We start from the raw sequence: 26,048 nt of genomic DNA, 5'->3' as shown, positions 1-26,048 counted from the left end.
TAGTTGCTCATGTTTAAGGAGGGTGGAATGTACACACCCTTTTACATAGACTCTTTGGCCTGAAAGTGTGTGCATTGTCCCTAACTTTCCAATTACAGGATTCCCTGGGTATTCACAATCTTTCCTTAGCTTTAGCCTTAGAGTTTACTGGGTTGACGAATAGTCCTAACTTAGTAGGAACTTAACACAAAAATACAACTTTGGCATAGTATGCAACATACATTTCCAGTAAGTTTAGTTGCCAAAATTCAATGGTGGTTACACTAGAATGCATTTACTTCTTTAAAGCGCCCCCCCCCCGGTACATATGTCACATTAGTTAAGAAAGAGAAGTCCTTTCGTCTTCATCCCCTTTTTGTATTTTCCACCTCCTCTCCATCTTTGAAATGTGGCAAATTGCAGTTTCACATAAAACACAACTGGTTCTGCATGACAGGTTAAAAGCAGCTTTTGAAGGACTGAATGTGTCATAGCTGAGTCAGCTGTACTGCCTTGCTTGGTTTTCCCTTTGTTATTATTTTTTTTTAAGGGCCAACGAGCACTAAAGCTTCCAATTCCATTCAATATCAGTATGACTTTGGACCTTGCGATTAAGTTACTCAGGTTGACTAAAGATGTATTGTTAACCGCTTAGTGTTACGTCTGGTAAATAGCCGGTTGCCGTGACAACTGCCTGGAAAGATGGTGGGTCATTGGTACCACATAACTTTCTTTGAACCAAACATGAGCAAATTCCGGAACTAGTCCTTAGGATAAAAAGGAAGGAAAAGTTTCAGACAGCTTTTTCCTTTGGTAAACTTGTTTCTCGCTCAACGGGGGGCGGGGGGGGGGCATGGAGTTCTCTTCTAAAAATCCCAACCAGACACCTGTGGGGAATTAGGACTAGAGCACAAGAGCACTCTTCGCTCCTGTTCCTAGCAAATGGTGTTGCTGTTGTGAGAGTGGAGCAGACTTCCCTTTCTTCTCCTCCCCACTGCACACTCTGAGAATCTGCTCCAGATGGTTGGGGGAACAGATTTTGGGGGCCGACAGGAGGCTGCAGGGGGAAGGAACATAGGAAGCTGGCTTACAGTGAGTCAATCCATCGGTTCACAGAGAACTCAAGAGAATACTTCCAGGCATACAGTGGTACCTCTGGTTACGTACTTAATTCGTTCTGGAGGTCCGTTCTTAACCTGAAACTGTTCTTAACCTGAAGCACCACTTTAGCTAATGGGGCCTGCCGCGCTGCCGCCGCGTGATTTCTGTTCTCATCCTGAAGCAAAGTTCTTAACCCGAGGTACTATTTCTGAGTTAGCGGAGTCTGTAACCTGAAGCGTCTGTAACCTGAAGCGTGTGTAACCTGAGGTATCACTGTACATGAGACTAGCTTTAAAGAGTACAGAATATTAAGCTGATTTCTTAGAAAGAATTGTAGTAGCTGCTTTTTACCCAGCCATTGAATACTATTAAAACCTCACTAACGGTCCTTTTAAAAACCACATGAGTGTAGCTTTGCAAATATAGCATCCATGTTTATCCTATTCCTGGATAAATGCAATTGTACTGTTGATACAAGGGGTTACATTGTTATGATAAACGTTACACAACATGTGCGTGCTTTAAAATTAAAAAGCAATATTATTGGTGCTTGGTAAATAGAATGAAGGGCATATCAGGTCAGGGAGAAGAGGGCAAAGGATCACTTTCAAGCACAGAAAAAGTAGCATTTGCCTCCCAACAGATTGAACATAAAACGAGACTTGCTGGGTCAAACCAAAGCATCCTGCACCCTGTTTTTTACACTGACCAACCAGCTATGTTTGGCAAGCAGAATCTGAGCTCTGCCCATTTGTGATTACCAACAACTGGCATCCAGAGACTAGGGCTGGGCGATACATTGATATATCATCCAAAACCGGTTTGAAGTTCACATCGTGATAATTGTTTCATAATATTGAGCTGGCAATATATTGTGAATCACAATGTTTATAAGGGCTAGGTGATAACTGGTTTTCAGCATCGCAATAACTAACCAGCTAAACATTGTGATAACTCACTAGCTAAACACTGCAATCTACCACAATGATAAGGTATACCTCTCAGTCTGCCTAAATGACAATATTATCAATCATCATACACTCAGTTTCATCAGCAGGCAAGCCAAAATGAATCCCCACAGGACTTTTGGTTTGGGGCTTGGCTACCAAATGGTTGTATTCAGGACAATCCAAAGTACGGCAATGAGTCATAGTTAATACAAATAACCTGGGACTGCCAGATTGCCAGCAGGCCTACTAGGAGGCAGAAGCAGCAGTGGCAGAAACAGCTTGCCATGACCGCGGTCTGTGTTGGCAGTAGTGGCAACAACCTGCAAGGCCTTGCGGCTGCGGCACAGTGAGTGGTGGCCTGCGAGTCCTTGTGATGGCGATGGGAAGGGGCAGCAGTAGTGGTGGCAGCCTGCAAGGACTCACAGCAGTGATGGGAGGCGGCAACAGTAGCAGCTTGCAATACCTTGCGGCGGTGACAGGGAGTGGCGGCAGTGGCAGCACCCTGCAAGGCCTCACAGTGGCAACAGGAGGTGGTGGTAGTAACGGTGGGATGCATTTGGCTTGCCTGCTGATGAAAGTGGCCATGAGGTGATTGTTAATATCATCATGAGTTTTAGACCCTTAAGAAGCAGCAGTTTCCAGGACATTGTCCCGTTCATTTCTATGTAGTTCTTTCCTTATTTCTGATATCGCTATATATCAATATATCGTGATGTTTAGCTAGTGATATATCGCGATGTTGAAAACCAGTTATTGCTTAGTCCTGCCAGAGACACATTGCTTCATATACCAGACATAATGCATAGCTATATCATGACTAGTAGCCATCCAGGTTGGTGGCCGTCACGATGAGACTAGTGAATTTTATTTTGTTTTTCTCCTTTTGTTTTCTTAGGAAATGAAGTTCTCACTCCAGGAGCTCCAGTTGGAAATGGTCTGACGTCAGAGGCTGCTGAAGCCCTTGGCCTTGCTAAGGGGACTGCAGTAGGCGCGTCTCTCATTGATGCACATGCTGGAGGAATAGGTATTCTCTAAAAGGGTAGCTGTTTTTTCTCTGTTCCACTTCCATATTATAAGTAGAGGCTTGCTACAAAGGCTACATTCCATATGCATTTTCAGTATTGGTTGCCAGGTAGGCATAATCAACTAAGGAAGCCTTATAGCACGGGAGCCTTTAAAGGGAGCTATTATGAGGAATATGACAGTATGTATAAAACTGTTCTGGTATGTTACCCTGGACAACACAGCTAATCTGTTCTGGATGTGGGGGAATAGAGAATCCTGGCTGCATGTAGGAGACTGGATTAAATAGTTTTTGAGAGTAATTGCTGTCCTTCAAGTCTCTGATCGTGTGATCTTGCTCGGTGCATCCCAACAATTTCCATCTTCTGTTAGCCTGAAATACATTGGCAGCCTTTAGATTTGGGAAAAGGCAAGGCTGCAAACCTTCTCCTGGTTATGATCTTGAAGTCTGAACAAAATAGCGGAATTTAAAACAAAACAAAAATCCTTACATGTTGACTTGTCCTTTGCTTTGTCAGCCTCTTCTCTTTGACATGCTTTTTGTGTCAAGTGTGGAAACACAGCTCCTTTTATCAGTTTGCCACCTACTAGTTTAACCTAATGTCGGCACAACTTACAGGCCTTGCTTCATGAGTGGTAGCATGGAAGTTTATACGTGGAAGGTGAGGAGTGTTAGACATTTGGTACGCTAAACAGCGTTACAGAGGATTCTGTTATGTTCTGTGGTTTGGAGCAGACCTTCCCATTTTGCACACCTGCCCAACCTACACGTGGCTCACAGTGTAGATCACTCCAGTGTGTGGAAGGGAGGGAAGGCAACTTGTACAACACACACTTTTCCAGCTGAATGTGTATGTCTGTGTGTGGGGGGGGATATTTCCTTGAGAAATTCAGAATGGAGCTGCCCCTCTCTTCAAGATAAGAAATTCCCAAGTAAAAACCAGTTTCACATTTTGATAGCTGAGACGTAACCACAAGAGAACAACTGTACCAAAGCTCTCCCAAACATACATTCCAAAAACAGAGTATACTACTTTTAACAAACTAATATCAGTTAGAAGGATTAATAAGAGGCTGTGTTCTTGGCAACCCCAGCCAAACGTGGCCTCAGCAAAGGGCAGGGTATTTGTTTTGCACTACTGCAAGTTTATGTGAAGTTGATCTGAATGCAAACTCAGGGATATACAGAGAAACCACAGTGGAAGAGGCCGGAGCATATGAGGCCACTTGATTTTAAATGCCAGATATGAACTTAGGTTTTGAATGCTAAGCCCCATGGGATGAAAATATTTGCCCACAGTAGACTCAAGAGATTTGATACTCTCTCCATAATAGACACATTAAATATTTTAATGGGCATTTCATTAGTAATCCGATGTGATTCCCTTTTCAAACTCTGCCTGTTTTGGTATGGAAGGCATGTGTGTGTACGTGTGTTTATTTTAGAGATGGAAGATGCCATGCCAGAGTTTAGGGCTACTAAAAATCTTCCCAGCTGTTTTCCTTTTCACATGTTAATTTTGACATTTGGTTAACCCTCAGAGAGGCCACTGCCTGTCAAGGTGGACAGTACTGAGCCAGATGGACTTATGCTCTGACCCACTCTTAAGGCTGCTTCCTAGGTTCCTGCATCTGCAAAATGCAGGGGAAATGGCACGAGGACCAAACTTGACATGAGGTGGGACACATAAATAGCAATGAAATTAGTGTTTGATTTTTTTTTGGGGGGGAACAAGAATAGGGGTGGGATGGGGTGACTATTGTCACCACAACAGTACATGAAGAGGGAAGGCTTCATTCTTTCCTTCCATCATGCCTCCCCACCAAAAAATATTGTATCTCATACTCCCTACTTTGAACCCTTGAAGGGAAGCTTACACTGTTGCCAATGCGAGCATCTCTTCCAGGATACACGTGTGTGTGTGTGTCAGGAACAGAAAGGGTTAAACCTTCCCTCCCACCATGCTGCACTCCTAACAAAATTAGGGAACCAAAAAAGGAGAGGAAAGGCATTGAATGGAGAGGAACATAGGAAGGAAGTTACCTTATATTAAGTCAGACCATTGATCCATCCAGTTCATTACTGTCTATAAGGTAAGGTAAAGGTAAAGGACCCCTGGACGGTTAAGTCCAGTCAAAGGAGACTATGGGGTTGCAGTGTTCACCTCACTTTTCAGGCCGATGGAGCCGGTGTTTGTCCGTAGAGAGCTTTCCAGGTTGTGATGGAAGCCAGAGCGGTACCTATTTATCTACTTGTGCTGGTGTGCTTTCAAACTGCTAGGTTGGCAGGACCTGGGACAGAGCAGCAGAAGCTCGCTCTGTTGCATGGATTCGAACCGACAACCTTCCAATAGGCAAGCCCAAGGGGCTGACGTTTAGACCACAGTGCCACTCATGTCTATAGTGACTGTCTGTCAATAGCACTCCAGGGTTTCAGACAGCAGTCTGTCCCAGCCCTACCTGGAGAAGAATAAAAATAATAATAATTTTATTATTTTTACCCCTGCCCATCTAGCTGGGACTAAAGCAGATACTCTGCCTCTGAGCTATGCCCTTTTCCCAAAGGAATGAACCTAAGAGGAAAAGTTCTCAGAGTGCCCAACATATTTTATTGCTGCTCAAATAAGGTTTCAAAAAATCCGGACAAGCAGTATAAGGTAGGCAGATGATTAGAAATGCAGATCAGGAAGGAATATAGAGCTGAAGCAATCCTTTGCCAGCCTACTGCCAGCTTCTTCCATTTTTAGAACGGCTGGGAAGCTGGAACCAAATGAGACAGGATGCAGCTGGGTCTCGTTGGCATGTTTCTCACAAGCCCAGGTGTAAGGCAGTCTTGAGCTGAATTTGGTACATGCTTAGTTGTGGGTAAATCCCACCTGGAAAACGAGTTTAATTTTCCTTGCTGTCGTTTTGCCTTTGGACAATCCATCCCACAATTTCTTTCGAAAGGAAACCAAAGCTGAGTAAGAAGGCATTCTACCAGCCCAGTCTGGTGCAGCATGTGGAGGACTGAGGAACTTGCATCTGGAATCTGTGAAAATTCTGGTTGCCCTTATAATTTTTAGGTTTTCATCCACTTCTCAACCTGTGTGGATTTGTGATGAGCCAGGTATTCAGAATTTGGTAGTTAAAAACAGTTTAAACAAATTACAATCACAGGAATAAGGTGGGCCCTAAAAACATCTATCTCAGGTGTCAAAGGTCAGGCAAAAGAGGTGGGTTTTCTCAGGATTTCAGCTCTGTGGCAAACACCAGAGCGTACAAATGCTGCTACAAACTTATGAAGACTTCTTGACTAAAGTTCAAGGACTATGAAGGCAGCATGCATTCTACTCAATGCACATTTTCTATGCGTTACTATATATTTTGCCATGTGACTCATTAATAACAATGTGATGAATACACATTTCTTCAAGTTGAGATTAACCTTGCTTAACTTGACATACACATTTTGAAATACATAAAGGGTTTTAAACATCCTTGTGCACTTCTAAATATAGCATATATTTGTACAGGAAATTCCTTGTAGATATTCTCTATGCAATACCCTTAACACAACGTGGAATATTTGCTTGGGCTCACGGTAAAATAAAGAAAGCTGAACCATTAGCAGGAAGTTCTAATTGTTTCTGTTCTTCACAAAGGAATAAATCTCAGGTGCATATGATACATCCCTTGCATGATCCTCCAGTTATGAAGTGGGTATCTTTCACCATACCTACTGGGAGTGATTCACGTTGATGCACAGACATCAACGAGACATTAGTAGTGATCAAAATATTTTAGAGGCCCCTGTACTCACGATAAATAATTTGTTTAATTTCTTAAGAGACATTGCCAGATAAAATATGATGTTATAAAGGATAATTCAAATTTTGGATTATGTTGCCACTTTTGCTATAGGCCACAGCTTTCCAAACTTTTCATGTTGATGGCACACTTTTTATACTTACATCATTTTGCAACACAGTAATTCAGTTTTTCTACCAAACCAGAGGGTAAACTAACCCCTTTCCAGCCCTGGGAGGACCTTGGGGAACATTCATGCAACACAGCTACACACTGCAGACAACACACTATCGTGTCGTGACACACAGTTTGGAAAGCTCTGCTCTAGGCATTAGTGTTTTGATATGCCCCATTTGCTCACCATGTCTACAATTTTATCTGTAAAATCAGATAACAACAAGTGCAAGCGGGCACTTAATCAAAGAGAGAACTTTCAGTTTAAGATTGTATGTCCACATATCACAACAGACCATTGTGTTTTGCCACCTTTATCAAACATGGCCTGGCATAATTTCTGATTTTGTTAAGAACATTTACATGACTAAAAAAGTCTGGCTATTGCAGTCCATGATAACAGACATAGGGAAGACTATTCTCCATAATGTTGCTTATGGGAGGATAATATGCAGATTTGTTCTTCTTTAATGACGTATTCTACTATAGAAATTCATTGTTTAAGGAAGGGTTATAATAAGGGATACCAGAGTTGCAGCATTATTATTATTATTATTATTATTATTAATTTTGTTAACAGGTATAGTATTGCATTGTCAGATGGAATCTCTCTCTCTCTCTCTCTCTCTGTATATATATATATATATATGAATTATATATCCAATTTAGTGGGGCGGGGGGAGACAATGATGGTTGGCATTCACATGAATGTTGGAAATCCCAGTTGAACCTTTTGAATGTCAGTGCTCACTACAGTATGTCTCTGTTTGTGAGACAAACACTGGTGAATGCTGAAAGCCTCATTTCAGTTACTGTCAATCATTCATTCATCGACGTTCACCATATTTCAGAGACTGAATTTAATTATGACAGATATCGTGCTTGGTGTTGTCTGTAATAAGGGGAACAGTGCAAAGCAAGGAAAATGAACTGGATTGTTACCTCCTTGTGTGGCTTTGGCCAATTCACCTGCAGAAAAGCCAATGGGTATGGGCAGAATGCAGAGTGACAATAGCCCTGTGCCTTCAAATTGTATTGAATGGCTGTGAAATGGAGATGAGGGGTGGCAATTTTGAGCAGTAATCAGCAGGCAGGAGAAAAGTGCCAGTCTCTTCCTCTGTCCTTGGCAATTGCTCCCAACCTGGTGTCAGCCCCCACATCTACTTTCTTTTTTAGGTGGGATGTAAGACCGTAAATAAGCACAGCTAGTATAAAAATGGACAGTGTGGGGGAGTAAGAGTTGGAAGGAAGAAGACTGCAGGCAAACAAAGTGTTTAGCACCCCCATTTTGCCCCCAGCCATTTTCTGTTTAAAACTCAGGGGACCCCTGTGTGGGTGCCCAAACACCCTCTGTAGCTGCATCTGAAGTCGTGGATCTGTGGCTGTCACTCCAGCTGTGAATCCTGATTGATGATGATTGTTCTCTCTTCCATTAGATTGATCAATACTTTTATGGGGGGGTGGCGGCGATGTATTAGCCAAGTAGAAGTAGAGAAATTGGCTTCTCTGATAACACTGTTTGACAGCCTTCTCAGAGTTATGTCTTTAAAAATGGGGTTTCTTATATATTTTTTTGTCTCTTCGTACCAGGCATGATCGGAGCCAGAGTGCAAGGACATAACTTGCCCTGTGAAAACCAGCCAATTACATCCCGAGCCGTTGTGATATGTGGAACGTCTTCATGCCACATGGCGGTAAGTTGGGAACAGAATCATTATGCCAGTCACATAAATCCGGCTGATGAGAAACTGCCCTTTAAACACCTCTTTTAATTTATTTGCCCTTGTGTATCCTGTATATTATGAAGTACTTTGAGAGACTTCTTATAGATCACCATACATCTGCTACTGAGAAACATCTTTAATAGTAGTAGAAATCAATACTAAGGGAAAGGCACAAAATGTAAAAGCAAAGTCAGAAATTATTCTACTGCGATTTCAACTGGACAGTGTGAAATTGGAGCCGGAGACCCTCGCTTAGAGTAACCCATGATGAGCATGTCACTAATGTATAACTGAGTACTCAGTGTCTTTAGAAAATCCCCTTTAGCCTTCATCTCTCTCACCTCCTCTCTCAATCAATATAAATCCATCTTGTGCTGAGCACTCTAATGATCCATAGAATTATGAGTTGCATTGCGGCTCCAAAAGAGCCCAGATAAGCAATTTTTGCTTCAATATTTTTTCTCACTGAATTAGTGGAAAAGCTTTTTCCTGGGATTGCAATTAAAGTTTACTGTCTCTCTCTCTCTCTCTCTTCAGGCATGCATATATATATATATATATATATATATATATATATATACGCATGCCTGAAAGCATTCTGTTTTCTTGTCTATCTTATTCAGTCATCTTATTCAGTCATTTTCGTTTCATTTAAAACTTGTTAACTTGCTTAAATGGAGACTGAATCATTAGATAGGATTTCACTAAATTATAGGCAACAAAATAAATAATATGTGCATTGTTCACAAATGACAGTGTACACATTTTTGGATTTGTGTGTGTGTGTGTGTGTGTGTGTGTTTATACAGATATGCACAAACAAACATATGAATTTAGGGGCGGGAAATTATAAACTGTCATGTTTCAGGCAAAGGAAGTAAAGTATAGATTCAGGATGACACTTCATGCAGCTGGTATACTTCCTCTGACACTGGAGCCATCATGTTAATATTTGTTACTCTCTACACGTGTTTCCAGTCCCCTTTTAAAGCCATCCAAGTTGACTGCCATTACTATGTCTCATAGCTAATCCCATAGTTTATCTATGCTCTGTCTGAAGAAGTTCCAGGGTTCCTTGGTTCCTGCTGGCAGATCCCAAGCACAGGCAGGGGTGGCCAATACAATGTAGAAGCAGACTGGCAGCAGAATGGAGAGACAGGCAAGATGAAAATTAAATGGGCAGATCCCAGGAAGGGATAGCAGGAGCTAATACAGCTGATAGAATTTTCAAGGACCAGGGGATGGTTGACTAAAGCAGTAGTTTCTGATCACCAGATCCCAGAGAATTGTCTCTGAGGGAGAACTGTCACCAGAAGCATATCCAGGAGTTGGTAAAACTGCTTCCTGCCCCCACCAAGGGCACAGGCCTGGGGACGACGACCCCAATAAACCCTCACCAGAAATCTGTCTCCAGTTATCTGTGTAAGTTCATGAGAAATAGCAAGGCGACCGCTTCTGGAGTATATAATGTATATGTGTGTGCTAAAGTGCCGCCGCTGTCGCAGCAGGTTCAAATGCAGGAGAAGCTTCCTGTCCCTCTTGCAAAAAAAGTGTACATTTTTTCCGCCCTTCCTCCTCGCCTGGCCCTCACTCCAGATACTTCATGTACTTGGGTCGTGTAAAATATAGTAATTTCTAATGCGGGTATTGTGGTAAAGTGTTTTGGTCCCTCCCTCCGGAGGGGCGGCACCGATACTGCTCCTTGCCAAGGGCACAAGGGACCATAGGTATACCTTTGATGGCCACCTATTTGTAATTCATGTTGTAATGCCCTGACTGGCTGCAAATGCAGATTATGTGGACAGAAATGGGGAGGAAAAGGCATCAACCAATCTTCCAATTTTTCAAGATAAGAGATGCGGCAGAAAGGAGAGTCTTGTGCATGGGTAGGCAAACTAAGGCCCGGGGGCCGGATTCAGCCCAATCGCCTTCTAAATCCGGCCTGTGGACGGTCCAGGAATCAGCATGTTTATACATGAGTAAAATGTGTCCTTTTATTTAAAATGCATCACTGGGTTATTTGTGGGGCATAGGAATTCGTTCAAATTTTTAAAAAAATATAGTCTGGCCCCCTACAAGATCTGAGGGACAGTGGACCAGCCCCCTGCTGAAAAAGTTTGCTGACCCCCTGTCTTGTGCCCTTATGCCCCTGGCCTTATGCCGTTTTCAGCTCTCTCTCCCATCTGTGATAAGGGTTACAAGTTTGTTGTGAGGATTACAAAATAAGTGAGGTACTTGGTACACCCTATAGAATGCCTCGTTTGTTTGTGTAGCGGGACTCAGCAACAGGGCAGTATGATCAAGGCCAAAGTGGCACATTTGGGACAAATAATAGTGATAATGTAAGTTGTGCTAATGTTAGAACCCCACTTAAAAGTTGGTGTTTTCTATCAATAGATAACTGATGCTACATTCCTATTCACAGTTAGTTAGCAGTAAGCCCTCTGAGCATACGTGCAAGAAAGCAAACATAGGAATGCGCTGCAAAATCTGTTTCAGTTTCAAAATACCAAAACTACTATTCCAACCCCCCTCCGCCTTTTCACCATATTGCATTGTCAAAGGCAATATGATTTCCCATCAGTGAACAACTAACAAATCCAAAGCTGCTGTGGAATGAATATATGAAAACTCTTTGGTTGAAGCAGTCTTTTATCTGTACCTGTTTATATACTGCGCCGACGACATAGGGCAGTTGTGTGTGCCTTTTTAATGATATGTATTTGCAGCTGCAGTTGGTTGAAATTAACTGTACCTTTTTTTAATTAGAGCCATAAAATCTAAGTTTATTATCCTCTATGTTTTTGTTAGAAATCTCTCTCTCCATATATATATATATTTCTCCTTCTCTTTGTACCAAGGGACCCCAATGGCAATAGAGATGAATCATCAGGTTTAATTTAATGCAGTGGGAGAGAGACCTGTGTGGTCAGGCTGGCATAAAAAAGTGCCTTTGATCTGCTTCAGGTGCACTGAGCCCCAGCGAGCCAGCAACAATAATATCTTTGTGAGATGATCAGAGTAGAGAGCGAAACAGAGAGACCAAGGGGAGGGGGGAATGGCCTGTATGGAAACTCAAGGCTTTCCTTTGTTGTGGTTCTGGCAAACGAAAAAGTCAACTGTCAGGAGAAATTCAGCGAACATAAAGCAGGGTGAAAGTGCAATGGTCGAGTAGTGGGTTTCTTTCAAAGGATCTTAACAACAAAGCACTCAAAATAATTTGCTGGGTTACTTTATTTTCTGGGGAAGTGGGGGCGGGAGAGAGGGTTGTGGAAGAGGAGGGGTTGCAATGAGTGGCTCAACGTGCCGTGAGTCAGACGAGTAGGCCTTCGGTATGGGCTTGTAAAATTATGAAAGATGCCCCATTACATTCCCTGCTTTAAAAAAAAAGGTCTAAGAAATTAAAGGAAATACTTTTATTGGTCATGCCTCTGGTATTTTGAGTGGTATAGAAGTCAATCTGTAATGAACCATTAGGCTCTTCTGTTGGGAATGTGGAGGAGATCACTTAGAGTACGAAATGACAACTGGGATGGTGGCAGTAGGAGTTTTAACAGTTGACAGTTGGACATGAGCAGACGTGATCAGCATGGGAATCCACTGTGACACAGCATTCCTACTGTTACAATACTATTTTAAATGTTTTCTTCTCTTGTTTGTATCCAGCCCTTCTACAAGACATGCTTGATTCTATGATGTTCTCAGTTTATTCTTCCAACAAATTTTGCAAACAGCTTTCTCCTTCTCCCAAGTTCCATATCTTTATCTTTTAACCCCCCGTCATGTCCCCCTCCCCAAATGTGCGTTTTTAAGGTCTGCACACTTTAACAAGCTGAAATGGGTAATGATTAGATCATGCAATTTTTGCCTGCACCACGCCCAGCTTCTGCCATCGATCTGTGTTTTCAGTTTGGAGTTGTTGACACTTGGCCCGAATAACCTGCTGCAGTTAAATTTATCTGTTGTGCGATTCTATCTTTCCTGGGTTTTCTAATGGTCCTTTTAAGATCAACAGGATACAAGAATTAAGGGATTGCTTGGGTGAATCTGTACGCTATAAATATTGTAAAAGGTTCTCAGTTGAGTTCAAAGGCATGTTCTTTGCCTGTTTTTGTTTCTTTGTTGGCTTAAAGAGCAACTTCAGGCAAAATGTGCTTACTCTGAATTGGTTCATCTGCTCCTCTTAGCAACTAGCGTATATAAAACAGCGCTGTTCTTGCTCCACAATATCCACCCAAGCTGCCAGCTTTGTTTACACAAATAGAGTCTGGAGCACGTTTCCAGCCTGAGAGCTTGCACAGTACGTGTCCTTTGCAGAACATCCTGGGGTGGAGACCGCAGAGGCACGCTGGCTCAAAGTGTTCCTACAGGCTGATCTCTGTAATCTCAGTGGGAGCCAGACCAGCAAGTGGTTTCAGTATATGTTGGCTGAGATTCGAGAGCAGAACATGCCACATAGTTAAAGCATCAGACTCCTTGAATGTTTATTGCAAAGGAGTCCTTTGCCGTGCCGGTAAATGTCTGCACAGAGGCAAAACGCAGCACACCGCGCTATTGGGCTCGTGTGCTACATTGCGCTTCGCGTTTTATGTAGCGGCACTTGGCAAAGTGCTTTCAGGGAGAACATCCAAAAGCTGCTTTCTGGATTTTCACCTTGTATTCTTCAGGCACCGCTGGCCCTTCCACTCTGTTCGAGTTAGGGAGTTGAAACGTGCTGTCTCCAAGGGGATGGAGCCGAATGCCCAGGGCAATGGATCTCTCCGCCAGCTGGCTGCAGCCCAGCAGTTTGCAAAGGCAGCAATTTGTCCTCCTCCAGATCAGTAGAGAGGGATGGGGTGAGGGGTGTTGCAGGCAAATGAAAACAAAAGCAAAACTATTGCAAACAAGACACCCTGAAAGGACTTCAGAGGAACAATGGGAATGTAAAACTCTTCAGCCACACCATCTTCTATCTCCCTGCTTTTTGGTTCACAAGTGGCAGAATGCATTTTCAAATGTAGCCTTTTAAAAGTCAGACTGCGGCCTAGTTATTTAATTTAACTGATATGATGGGCATGAATCTCTCTGTGATTGCAGAGAAATGCAGTTTTACAGTGGCATAATAGCGGGTGGTGCTGTGGGTTAAACCATAGAGCATAGGACTTGCCGATCAGAAGGTCGGCGGTTCGAATCCCTGCGACGGGGTGAGCTCCCGTTGCTTAGTCCCTGCTCCTGCCAACCTAGCAGTTCGAAAGCACGTCAAAGTGCAAGTAGATAAATAGGTACCGCTCCCTTGGCCAATAAAGTGAGATGAGCGCCGCAACCCCAGAGTCGGCCACGACTGGACCTAATGGTCGGGGTCCCTTTACCTTTAATAGTGGAACTGCGCAAGACATTATACTGCCTGAAGCAGAACATCAGATCCCTCATAAGTAAACATGCATAGTGCCCAAGATTGACCAAGTGGTAAGTCTCCTGGGCATATCTGCTTGGGGATGAAAAAATGAAACATATAATCTAAAATTTATCATTCATTGTCCTATGGTAGGTCTGGTCCCGGTAGAAATTAAAGCACATGGATACTTTTCCAAGGACACAGCTTCTCTCCTGCTAAAGGTGGTGGGAAGAAATCTTGAACAGCTAACAATTAAATATACATAGTGCAGACGTTTGGACAGCAATTCTACCTTCTCACACCTGTAGAACTGCTTCAAACTGTTACATTTTCTTAGTCACCCTGGAGGAATACGTGTGCCCTTGGTGCCAGATAAAAGGTGGCAGAATTCTATCTTGCAGAATAAGAACTGTCTGGCACTTCTTTGTGCCCATAGAAACAAATACAACCATTCTGTCCTTTCAGCACTTTCTTGCCCACATGGAGAAACATATAAGCAGTCCTCAAGATCAGCAGAATTTGTGAACAATTGGGCACAAAGCCAGTCCCTTAACTGAACTACTAACCTTCCGCCCCCACACACCTTTTGCCACAGTGAGTGACCAGGCTGCAGATGTGGCAATAGCTCAGGTGATACCAGCTGGAGATTTGCAGTCTCGGTAAAAAGAAAGAAGGAAGGAAGGAAGGAAGGAAGGAAAGTGGAAGATGAAGTACCACAGGACAACTGGCCCCATAATCATGGAAAAGCACATGAGATATGAATTGGTCTGGGTTTGCTAGTAAGTTTTTACAAATACTTCAGACTGTTGAGGACCACAGCAACTCCATTGGCTTAGGAGAGTTTCATAGACAGTTATGCAGTGTAATTGACAGAGAGAACACTGAAATCACATTAAACTGAAATCTGGAAAGAACACCATTGGAACCTACTAGCATGAGAGAGGAAAGATAAGCCATGAGTTGTGGATCAGATATTGAACTGACCTCATTTTTCAGGCACTTTAATTCACCAATTTTACAACCTACATTTAAACTGATTCAAATGGTCTCTCCATTTCCTGGCTTCTGAAACTTTCTACATTTTCCCTTAAGAAACTATAAATTTCAGGCACATTTGCACCATACATTTAAAGCAACATCATGCCACTTTAAACAGTTATGAGAAGAGCCTTCTGGATGACACCAGTGACCTGTCTAGTCCAGGATCCCGTTCTCACAGCCAGATGCCTGTGGGGAATCCCACAAACATGGCCTGAGCACAAGAGCACTCTCCAGCAGTTTCTAGCAACTAATATTTTCCCTGGGTGAGGCTCATCCATTAGACTCTGCGTGTACTGATCCTTGCGTTGTCCCCAAATACTGGAAACTTAACTGCATAATTTGTGGTCATGGCTTCACTAAAGAAAGCTGGGAACTGCAGTTTTTTAAGGGTGCTGAGTGTAGTTAGGATCAGCAGCAAAACTAGCTGCTCGGGTGCCGGGTGTGGTGCGCGCGTCCTGCAGCCGGGGGTGGGGCGCGTTGCATGGAGCTTCTCCGCCACCTCCCCCTCAGCTGTAGGGAGTCTGAGGGAGAGGCAGTGGGCAGATGCAAGTCCAATGCTGCCATTTTAGGCAGCGCGGAGCCTACAGGCACCCAAGCCACCACGTCACTCCCAGGAGAGACGTGTGGCTTGGGCACACTGCAGGCCCCGCTGTAAGTGCCGGCCCCCACAGTGTGGCGCCCAGTGCCAGCCACATTTTGTAACATCTGTGGATGGAATTAAAAAGCTTCATGAGCCATTTTTTTAAAAAACCCTCATATTTTTGTCATTTTGTAACCCCCCTCAGTGATGACACCCAGGGCGACCCGCACCCCCTTCCCCTGCCACTGGCTAGGATATGTCTTTTGCCCTCACAGGACTAAAATTCCCAGAGATCCCCAGAAAGAGACTGGTTGTTAAACCACTCTGAGAATTGTAGCTCTGTGGGGAAATTGGGGTCTCTTAACAACTTGGGATGCAGGAGGCGCTGTGGGTTAAACCACAGAGCCTAGGACTTGCCGATTAGAAGGTCGGCGTTTCGAATCCCCGCGACGGGGTGAGCTCCCGTTGCTCAGTCCCTGCTCCTGCTAACCTAGCAGTTCGAAAGCATGTCAAAGTGCAAGTAGATAAATAGGTACCGCTCTGGCGGGAAGGTAAATGGAATTTCCGTGCGCTGCTCTGGTTCGCCAGAAGTGGCTTAGTCATGCTGGCCACATGACCCGGAAGCTGTCTGCGGACAAACGCCGGTTCCCTTGGCCGCAACCCCAGAGCCGGTCACGACTGGACCTAATGGTCAGAGGTCCCTTTACCTTTACTTAACAACTTTTAGCACTTTTAACAAACAACAGTTGCCAGGATTCTTTGGGGGAGTTCTCAGAGTGGTGTGGTAACTACTTTAAATGTACAGTGCAGGTATAGCTTCTTAAAAGGTATCTACCTGCACACATATTATCTCCACTTTCTGATCAAAAGTAGAATGGAATCATAGAACCATAGAATCTTAGCGTTGGAAGGGACCCAAGTGTCATCTAGTCCAACCCCCTGCAACACAGAAATCACAGCTAGAGCATCCATGACAGATGGCCATCCAACCTCTGCTTAAAAACCTACAAGGAAGGAGAGTCCACAACTTCCCGAGGGAGACTGTTCCACTGTCGAACAGCTCTTACTGTCAAAGCTCTTGCTATTTGTAAATTTACGTCTTTTTATGGTCAGAGAACATGAGATTAATTTTGCAGCTCTAAGTACAAAACCTAGAGACAAACCTTTTTGCCAGAGTGGGACCTATTTGATTGAGCAAAATGCATTGTTAATGTCTTATTTCTTTTCTTTCTCTCTGTGTGTATTGTGCTTTGAATTGCAGTTTGCTCCGAGGTAATTGTCCATAAAGACAGAAAATAACGGGGGTCCTTCACTCATTATTCACCTACTCCCTGAGACTTGGTTCAAACCAGTGCTCCCCGTCTTAGCATCCAGCACACTGTTGCTGTTTGCTTAGCCCAACTTGTCATGGCTGTCACACCAGAGCCTGTGGGGCTGAGTTGCTCTAGCATGATTCTGTTTCTGCCCAAGTATAGAAATTCTGCATAGAAACCCCCCTGCCCATCTGCCAGGTGTTAAAATGAGTACAGGGCACAAAATGTTCTTGTCTGAGGGGCATTCAGGCTTATCGGCTGCTGGTGTGGCCTTGTACCACCTTCAGTTGGTCACAACCAAAACAAAAATAATATGTTGCTGTTTATCTCCTTCCTAAAAAGTGTGCAGTTCTGGGTTCTAGCCAGCAGTTCCCTCTAAGCAGAACATTCTTCTCGTCCTCTCCTCAGGTGCCTTTTTTTCACCTGTCACTCCCATGGCCACTAAACAGGTTCAGTCCTCATTAGCCTGTTTTTTGAGGAGGAGGGTTCCCCTGATATAGTTTTTCATGGTTTTTTTTTAGTGCTACAAACCATACTTTTCCCTTTGAGCATAGCATTTGGGTACAGTCCTGTTGGCCGTCACCAGCTGAGTTTGTTATAGGAGTTTTCCCAATAGGGACTAGAGTAAGTTGAAGAACTGCATGTACTGTGGATCCATAGAACTACACTATCACTTCAGTCAATTTACTTTGCCATGTTTTCCCAGTAATGATTGCTTTGTCATGTGATGGTTGAGTCTTCCATCAGGTGACAGCAGTCCACATTCCAAGAACTGCATGCGCTAACTAAGCTTTTATTACACATTAAATAGCAAACCAATGGCTTATCTCAATGTATCCTGATTTAAGGTATTTAGGTTATGTATCGATCGATTTTCTTGTCTTTGCCTTTTATTGCAAAGAGTTAGCCTTTTTCTTCTTTAGCCAGTATAAATTGTCGTTGTAAATATGCATATGCTTATGATATGTACATGCAGTATTTTCACTGTAATCTGAATCTTTTAAAAAAAATAAACCCCACACACATACTACTAGACCACATTAAATTTTTATAGAATAATCATAAAATTATACTGAGGATTTTTATAGATTTTGAATAGGTAAACTTTATCAAATATTTAGAATCAGTTAATATCCTCGTGCTTTGCAATTTGGAAGCAAAGATAAAGTAATTGATAATATCTTATTTGTTTTCCCAAATTGGATGTTTTGAAGTTTGATCTTTTAGCAGCAGGCCAAGTTTGTATTTTCAGTTGTAGAAATTGTGGAATTATATTTGGAGTGTTTGTAAATCTGGATAGCATCTAATGAAGTGAATGAATGTGAATGAAGTAATATACCCAAGAGTGGATATCTAGATGAAAAATGCAGGAGATAATTTGGGCATTGAAGCTGTACCTTCTGCTTTATGAAGTTGGTTTGGAAGTGGGGTATTTGAAAGTAATCATCATCATCAGGGTATTTAGTGCTGTTCGGTCCTGAAAATAGGAGTGTGTGTTGTTGTTTTTTAAAGGTACCTTAATATAACAGACATCTGAAAATCCTACTAATAGGCATATAGGGTTGCTGCTCTGTATAGGGTTTCTAGTATGTGCAGCAGTGTCTGCTGTAAGTGGTATATTACTTTAGAAGGGTACAAAAAGGCATTTCAGTGCACAAGACAACACTGCCTGTGGAAGTGTACCCAGACAACCTTTGCGTCCGTTTATCAAAGCACTCTGCTTCCATTTCATGGCAGGTGGCACAGTAAATAGTAGAGGGGTGAAGGTTATTTTGTACTCAGACAATTTCATTAAATGAAATGATTTTAAAGAACAACAACAGCGAAGAAATGTGCACTCTAAAGTGCAGGGCAAAAAAATCTTAGTCTCAATTACGAAGTACTAAACTTTAAAAAAAAATCACAAGACCTAGAGATTTCATATTATATTTGTCCTATAAAATATGAAACATGAAGAGCTGAAAATCTTTTTAAATATAATCTTGCACTTGGTAAATGCCTGCCCACATACAGATTAAAGTTGAGTTTTAAATCCTTTAAAAACTCAATTTCAGTTAAGATTTGAAAGTTTCTTAGAAACTTCATTTAGTACAAATGTTCAAAGCATAAAAAGAAATTAAAGTAGATAACAATCAATAAGATGGAACTATTTAATACGATGGATAAATTTGGAGGACCAACAATGTCTTAATCTGGACAGCTAACATTTTGTTGCTGATGGCTGAAACAAAACCATGAGAGTCTGGAATAGTTTTGCACAACTAATTTGTCAGTAACAATTATCTGTTCTATAGACCCAGAAAGGCAAAGACATGCATACGTAGTACCTCTTTGGATTTATAGTAATTAGAGACAATAAAATGGATCTCATCAGCACATACAGTTTTAAGGAAGTGAGAAATTAAGAGAATTTACATCTTTCATCTACCACATTTGCTGGCGGTATAGACTTACATAAATTCCTACTCTGATCCTATTTTGAGAACTTGGCTATCACCTGGAAAGTAAATCTAAGTATTAATAGGGTGCAGAGCTGTATGTGTACCTTTCTCAATTTTCATTGCACTGTCCCAACCAAAAAGCCTCCAAGATGATTATGCTATGAAGCCAAGAATCCACTCACATTTACACCAGTCTTTTGACCATGTCACATCACTCAGTCGAAACCATTATTGCTTTGTAACACTACAAAGGTGCTTTCAAGATGACTGAACACTAATTGGTAACACATGAACACATTTAATAATCCCCCCACCTATTCTGCGTAGCTCCAATTTGGATGTTTCTGAGAAGGTATGGCAATAACCAAAAACACACATCCTTGTATCTGTGTTCCATAGAACCTTGAGAACACTTGGAAATTCTGATCGCTTGGAAACACTGACCTCCTTTTTTTACTACATTTGCTAATGATGTCCAGACATCAGATGCTGGGGTTGCTGTTGTGGGAAATAACATTTGGATGCTATGATCACCTGTTAGCAAGGCTACATGGAACAAGACTATGGAGGAGGAAGAATGTCACTTGCCTTGTCCATGTATTCTTTCTCTCTCTCCAAATAATAGACATTGCCAGAGTGTTGTGGAAGCAGATGATGAAGTGGTTCCCACACCACTGCAGTAATGTCTGGATTGGATCAAAGAATTGTAACAATGTGAGGACTTAATATGTTCTTCCAAAGGTAGCTTTAAAAGAGCCTCTATTGGTGAGTGTAAGAACATCCAGTTGTAGCGTTGAGAAACATGCAGCTTAAATAATCTGTACTGAAATGTATTTAATTTCAGTTAATATATTTCAATAAGGATTAATTAACTTGCAGTTAATTCTATTGTAGCATTCTCATAAATATAAAAAGGTAAAGGTAAAGGGACCCCTGACCATTAGGTCCAGTCGTGGCCGACTCTGGGGTTGCGGCGCTCATCTCGCTTTATTGGCTGAGAGAGCCGGCGTACAGCTTCCAGGTCATGTGGCCAGCATGACTAAGCCGCTTCTGGCGAACCAGAGCAGCACACGGAAACGCCGTTTACCTTCCCGCTGGAGCGGTACCTATTTATCTACTTGCACTTTGACGTGCTTTCGAACTGCTAGGTTGGCAGGAGCAGGGACCAAGCAACGGGAGCTCACCCCATTGCGGGGATTCGAACTGCCTACCTTCTGATTGGCAAGTCCTAGGCTCTGTTGTTTAACCCACAGCGCCACCCGTGTCCCTCTCATAAATATACATGGGTGAAAATGAACTCTCTAGTAAGGTTGCCTTAGAGGGCAATCCAAACCCTGACCACCAGGGTCAGGGCTCAGTAGCCACATCCATACCTCTACTGTTGCAGAAACCAGGATGGAAGGTGGGGAGCAAGGAAAAATGGCCCATTGCTGTACCAGCTCCTTGACTCACCAGCCAAGGTAGTGAAGAGACCTGAATCAGGCCCATTGCCAGCAAATACTGTGCCCACAAACAGCCTGTTTTGAGGGTTTCTACTGGCAATAGCTTTCACCTGTCTGCCGTTTAGCTGGGTGCATTTGGTTTCCTTCACCAACACAGCCAGAGCAGAGGGACACCGTACCCCATTTGCTTTATTGCCAGGTTCATCAGATACAGAGAAATCTTGAAGTCAGCTACCAGATTAGTTATAAAAACTCTACATTTGGGACTTTTTATTACTGGCAATTCATGGACACTGAACAACTTGTAAATATAGAACTCACTTTTGACAAATCCATGGCATTCTCTAAATTCAGTTCCCTATTAATTAGACCATTTTCACCACAAACAAATGCCATCTGCGGAAGGGGCATTTGAGTTCTCCCATGCCAAACATGCTACTGAGGGAAAGGGCTTTGAATCTCTCTAACAACAAATTTTCTGCACTTTCCCCCAAATGTTCCCAAGATTGAGACAAATCAAGAAGGAGCAAGGATCAAGTAGATTAAAATAGTGCAGGAGGGGCAGAGGTTCATGAGACCACAGAATGCTTTTAAGGTGCCAGTACAAAAAGCTTCTGGAGAAAATATGGTTTTCCATTGATCCCAGGCACTGATCCCTGACTCCAATCAAGACAGATACACACACACATATTTAAGCTTCTGCTTTCAAATGTCTGTGTCTCCGTTGAAACCTCCCTCCCTCCTGCCTTCCTTCCTTGCTTTTGAAAATCCATAAACCAGAGCATTGCTTTTATCTTGGTGGGAAGGTGACGGGTTCATTTTGTTGTCTGCACCAGGAGATGGCATTTAAAACCACATACGAGGTTAGTTTCGAGCTTTCTTCCTTCTGTAAATGTGCACAGTTGTGATTCTGTAAAGCTAAAATAAACAAGACAACTCATCCTTTCATTTTGTAGTTGTTTCTACATAGAATTACGTTTTTCTAGCTTTCTAGAGTTTTGCAGGTTCCAGTTATCTGATACACTTTTGATCCTCAAGAGTTTGACACTGATTTTCAGTAGGGCACGCCGAGGTTGAACCGAGGACTGTACCTCATCCAGATGATTTACTCATAACAAACCTTGCCTTCTGGCACTTGCATCACAGCTGAATACTGTTAAACTGGATTCATCATTTCATTTGTTTCTGACTGCTCTATAATGTTTACATATCTTGCATATTAGTTTAAATCTTGCAGGGAGTACTGACTGAGGTTAAATCCTCCCACACAGAGTTCTTTTTCATTTCTTCATCTTGCTAGAAAGCATTGAACTTTTATAAGAGTTGAAATACTCTGAACCAAAAAGAGAGCGAAATCCTTGGGATAATTCAGTGGTTGAAAAGGGTTTGCATACAACCTCAACGGCAACAATGCTTTTCTCCATTTAACGGATAGAAATCTTCCTGCTAAAACAGTTGATGCTAATTGGTGATCAGATAATCCAAGGGTGCCTATGAGTGACTCATTATGAAACAATATTGTACTGTTCTTGTGGCTGTAAGTGCAATGGCTGTGATCCAGCAATTCCTAATGTGTGTGTGTTCTTCCAAGGTGACAGTAGAGGACCTTTGATCATTTGGCCCATTTCAGCCAAGTCATGCCCACCTGGCCTGCATCTGATGTCATATTATGCCAAGTGCAGAGCAGATCCAGCCGTGACTCAGCCCAAAGGGGATTTGTAAATGCCAGTGATTAGCTGATTGCCAGGATTTTGTGGGTTGTACCTTTGCTCTCAGAGCTTGGTTTTAAACTGTTCAGACAAAACTGGCGTCATTGTGACAAAATGGATCTCCTAACATCAATTTTGGCTGCTGGGGGTAGTGATCTGGCCTACTGGTGAAATCCAGTTCCCCAGAGTTTCTCAGCTATCTTCAAACAGAAGATGACTGATAGATACATACACTTGACCTGGAATCTTTCACTTCATAAAAGATAGTGGATCACGCCAAATGTCTTGAACACTTTCTTGTTGAAGCAATGGTTGCCATTTCTTATTACCTTTAATAAAGAAAGATCCAGCATAGAACTTGGTTTTGCTCTAAGACCTTATGAGTTTCTCTACCACTGACCAACAGAGACGAAATGGCAGCGCAAGGAACCAGCTGTAGGGTTTCTCAATCATCATGCTCTTTCTTGTGAACCAGTGATAACTAGGATTATGCTAGTGGTGTGGGAATACAGTCCTGCATGGGAGAGAATCTTATTGTTGGAAATAATGTAGTCCCTGCGAGATGGACATTAGCCATAGTCTTGCCACCACCAGATCTTCTCTGCCACTGCATTGTGGAATAGTAGTAAAAGGTTAACTCTTTACTCATTAATGGGTTGGGCAAAGGAAAAGAAAAATAGAAATGGTAAAGCCTGAGTTTTTCTGCCCTCCCCAGTTTCCGCCTTCCTCAACTGGGGATTGCAAGTTTGATCATTTGTAATGTGAAATATGGGTGGGCTTGTCTAGGGCAAAGACTTAAAAGCATGTAAGACATGGTAATTATCTGACTCTTGAGTCAGAAGTTACTACTGACCCACTCCTACTAGCACAATAATCAGATAATGATCCAGTGCTGTTTCATAAAAGTGTCCTCTGTTTGAGCCTGTTAACATGCTTCTTTGTCAGTGGAATTGAAGCAACTCCTAGGCTGCTACTTCACGTTTTTACTATTTAATTCCCTAACTTGCACAAATGGTTAACCTCAGATTAGACAGACATTGGCTCTTTATAATAGACAACCAGACTGCAGCTGGTACATGGCTGGGGTTGAATATTTATTGAATCACTTTTCATGTTTGTTTAAAATAGTGGCAAGAAAGAAACCAGGAGCCAATTACTCAGACTTCATATCACCACCTGTTAAAGACCTTATCCCTTGTTTTTTAATTGAAGCGGTGGATGAGGGGAATCTTGCTATCTGCCCCCCACCCAATCCCAAAATACACTCTTTCCTGGAGATTGTCAAATCTCTTGGAACCATTGGTAGTCTTAATTTTACTGGGTGAAAGATTTAACATAAATTTGAATTACTTCTACTTCGATATTTATGTGCATTTTAACTTGCTAAGCTACAAATACCCCTAAATGCCCTCAAAGTACACTGTAGATGTCAGAAGCAGGCAGAGGTAAGGCTGATTGAGTTTGTTAGGCTGAGTAGCAAATTGCATGTTTGTCTTACTGTAAAATATTAGCAATTTAAAGACCTAGATCTAATGTAATTTCAGCCTTTATTCTGCTGCTTTCTGGGATTCTCCTTCTCAGGTAACAGTGAACATGAATAAAGTGTGCAAATAGGCCACAAAATATTGTACAAATAACATTGTAATATCAGTTATTCTTTAAGGACATGCATTTATCTTTTTCTGACTGGGCAGATTCTCAGTGAAAGTGATCACATATTGTGGGAAAGGGAAATCTGGGGTGAGTGGGTGTATCTGAAACTCTGGAGTGATTTATTGGAAAGAGAAAATGGCCCTCAGCCAGATCCCAGAACCTCCTTTTATCCCTGTAGATTTTCTGGGAGAAGGACAAAATGATCCCTAGTGAAGAATAAAATGTCCACACCCATTGTCTGTGCCCAAAGATGTATTGATGTGCAAATCTTAATTGCGCCACACATTTGTTGATAGTTTTTTGGAATGCATACAAATGGTATTTCAGTTGTAAGATGATATGAACATCTAAGTGTGTAACTAGAGCCAAGCTAGGGAGACGGAAATATCCTGTCCTGGCAAATTCTTGTGGGTATCCTCTAAAATACCAAGCCTGGCTGGAGATATTCAAAACCTGATGGTTTCCCAGAAGTACCAGTTAGTCTTTTAATTGGACTTTCCCTTTGAGTGCTGGCAGAGGCACAAGGTAGCTTTGGGAACAGTGCAATAATAATTTATGGAATGTGGTTAAATAATGGAGTAGGACACACAATATTTAGACCTTCCTGAAACTGCTCAGAAAACACATTTTAGATTCATATTTACAGCCACTGTCCCTAAGCATAACTGGAAGGAGGGTTTCATTTTTTTAATAATAATTTAAAAAATCCAGTTTCAGGAAAGATACTACCTTTTGAAATAATTGCAGGAACTCTTGCTGTTCCGTTTCAAAGACAGCTTCTGACATTGGTGCCAATTTTAACAAAATATGGGGGAGACTGGGCTAGCTTTAGTAATGAGTCAATATCTTTACCCCTCTAACTTCATGCCCAGTTTATTATTTATTTGCTGCTGCCACAGAAGTTGTCCAGTTAAGTTTATTTCCTCAGATGCATTTTTTCACATGTTTTGCCATCATGTTTTCCTCCCTGTGTAGGAATTGATCATGCAGCTCCATGGTAACTGCCACCACGAGGAGCTAATTACATAGGTAGATAGTGTTTAACACAGGCATAGGCAAACTTGGCCCTCCAGATGTTTTGGGACAATAGCTCCCATGATCCCTAGCTAACAGGACCAGTGGCCAGGGATGATGGGAATTGCAGTCCCAAAACATCTGGAGGGCTCAGTTTGCCTATGGCTGGTTTAACATGAACACGATGTGTGTGAAACTTTTAAGTATCTGGATTTTAATTTCCCTCTTCAGATAAGCAAGTCCCCTGTGTTTGTCCCTGGAGTTTGGGGGCCCTATGACTCAGCTATGGTGCCGGGATTCTGGCTAAACGAGGGAGGCCAGAGTGCTACAGGAAAGCTGGTGAGTTTGGCTTTCTCTTCACAGTAAAGGGTCTGAGTTAAAAAAAGAATCGCTGCTAAGCTCCAAATGTGTTGGGAGCTAGTGGGATCGTATGGACTGCAGTGGGAATCCCAGTAATTCTGATAAAGCTACAAGCTAGCTGGGGCTAGTTGTGATAAGGGAACGTGTCCGTTCAAATCTTATAATCATCCAGTCATCTAGTACTGATGCATTACAGGTAATTATAGAAGTTATAATGTTGGTTCCTCATAAGCCATGGGAAACTTTGTCCATGTTATCATGGTATGTCCTTCTGATTCTCAACAGAAGAAAGATTGAGGCAAAATAGCCTCTTCTCCCTACATCAGGAGATAAAGGAGCCAGAACAAATATTTGTATAGTTATTAACTTTTTTTTAAACCT

The 26,048-nt window shown here is 42.3% G+C and overlaps 1 protein-coding gene across 2 annotated transcripts in view; it reads left to right on the top strand.

Annotated features, from left to right (window-relative positions):
- Positions 1-26,048, top strand: part of FGGY (FGGY carbohydrate kinase domain containing) — a 136,898-nt gene that overhangs the window by 58,746 nt on the left and 52,104 nt on the right. For both annotated transcript variants that reach the window (XM_083621280.1, XM_083621281.1), the window contains exons 7-9: positions 2,926-3,054; positions 8,607-8,710; positions 25,539-25,646. In XM_083621280.1, coding sequence (XP_083477406.1) covers positions 2,926-3,054; positions 8,607-8,710; positions 25,539-25,646 — 341 coding nt within the window. The remainder of the gene's footprint in view (positions 1-2,925; positions 3,055-8,606; positions 8,711-25,538; positions 25,647-26,048) is intronic.

This window comes from Podarcis filfolensis (assembly GCF_964270895.1).
Source record: "Podarcis filfolensis genome assembly, chromosome: 6".
Classification (NCBI taxonomy): Eukaryota; Metazoa; Chordata; class Lepidosauria; order Squamata; family Lacertidae; genus Podarcis; species Podarcis filfolensis.
This window is presented reverse-complemented; position numbering and strand designations above follow the sequence as displayed.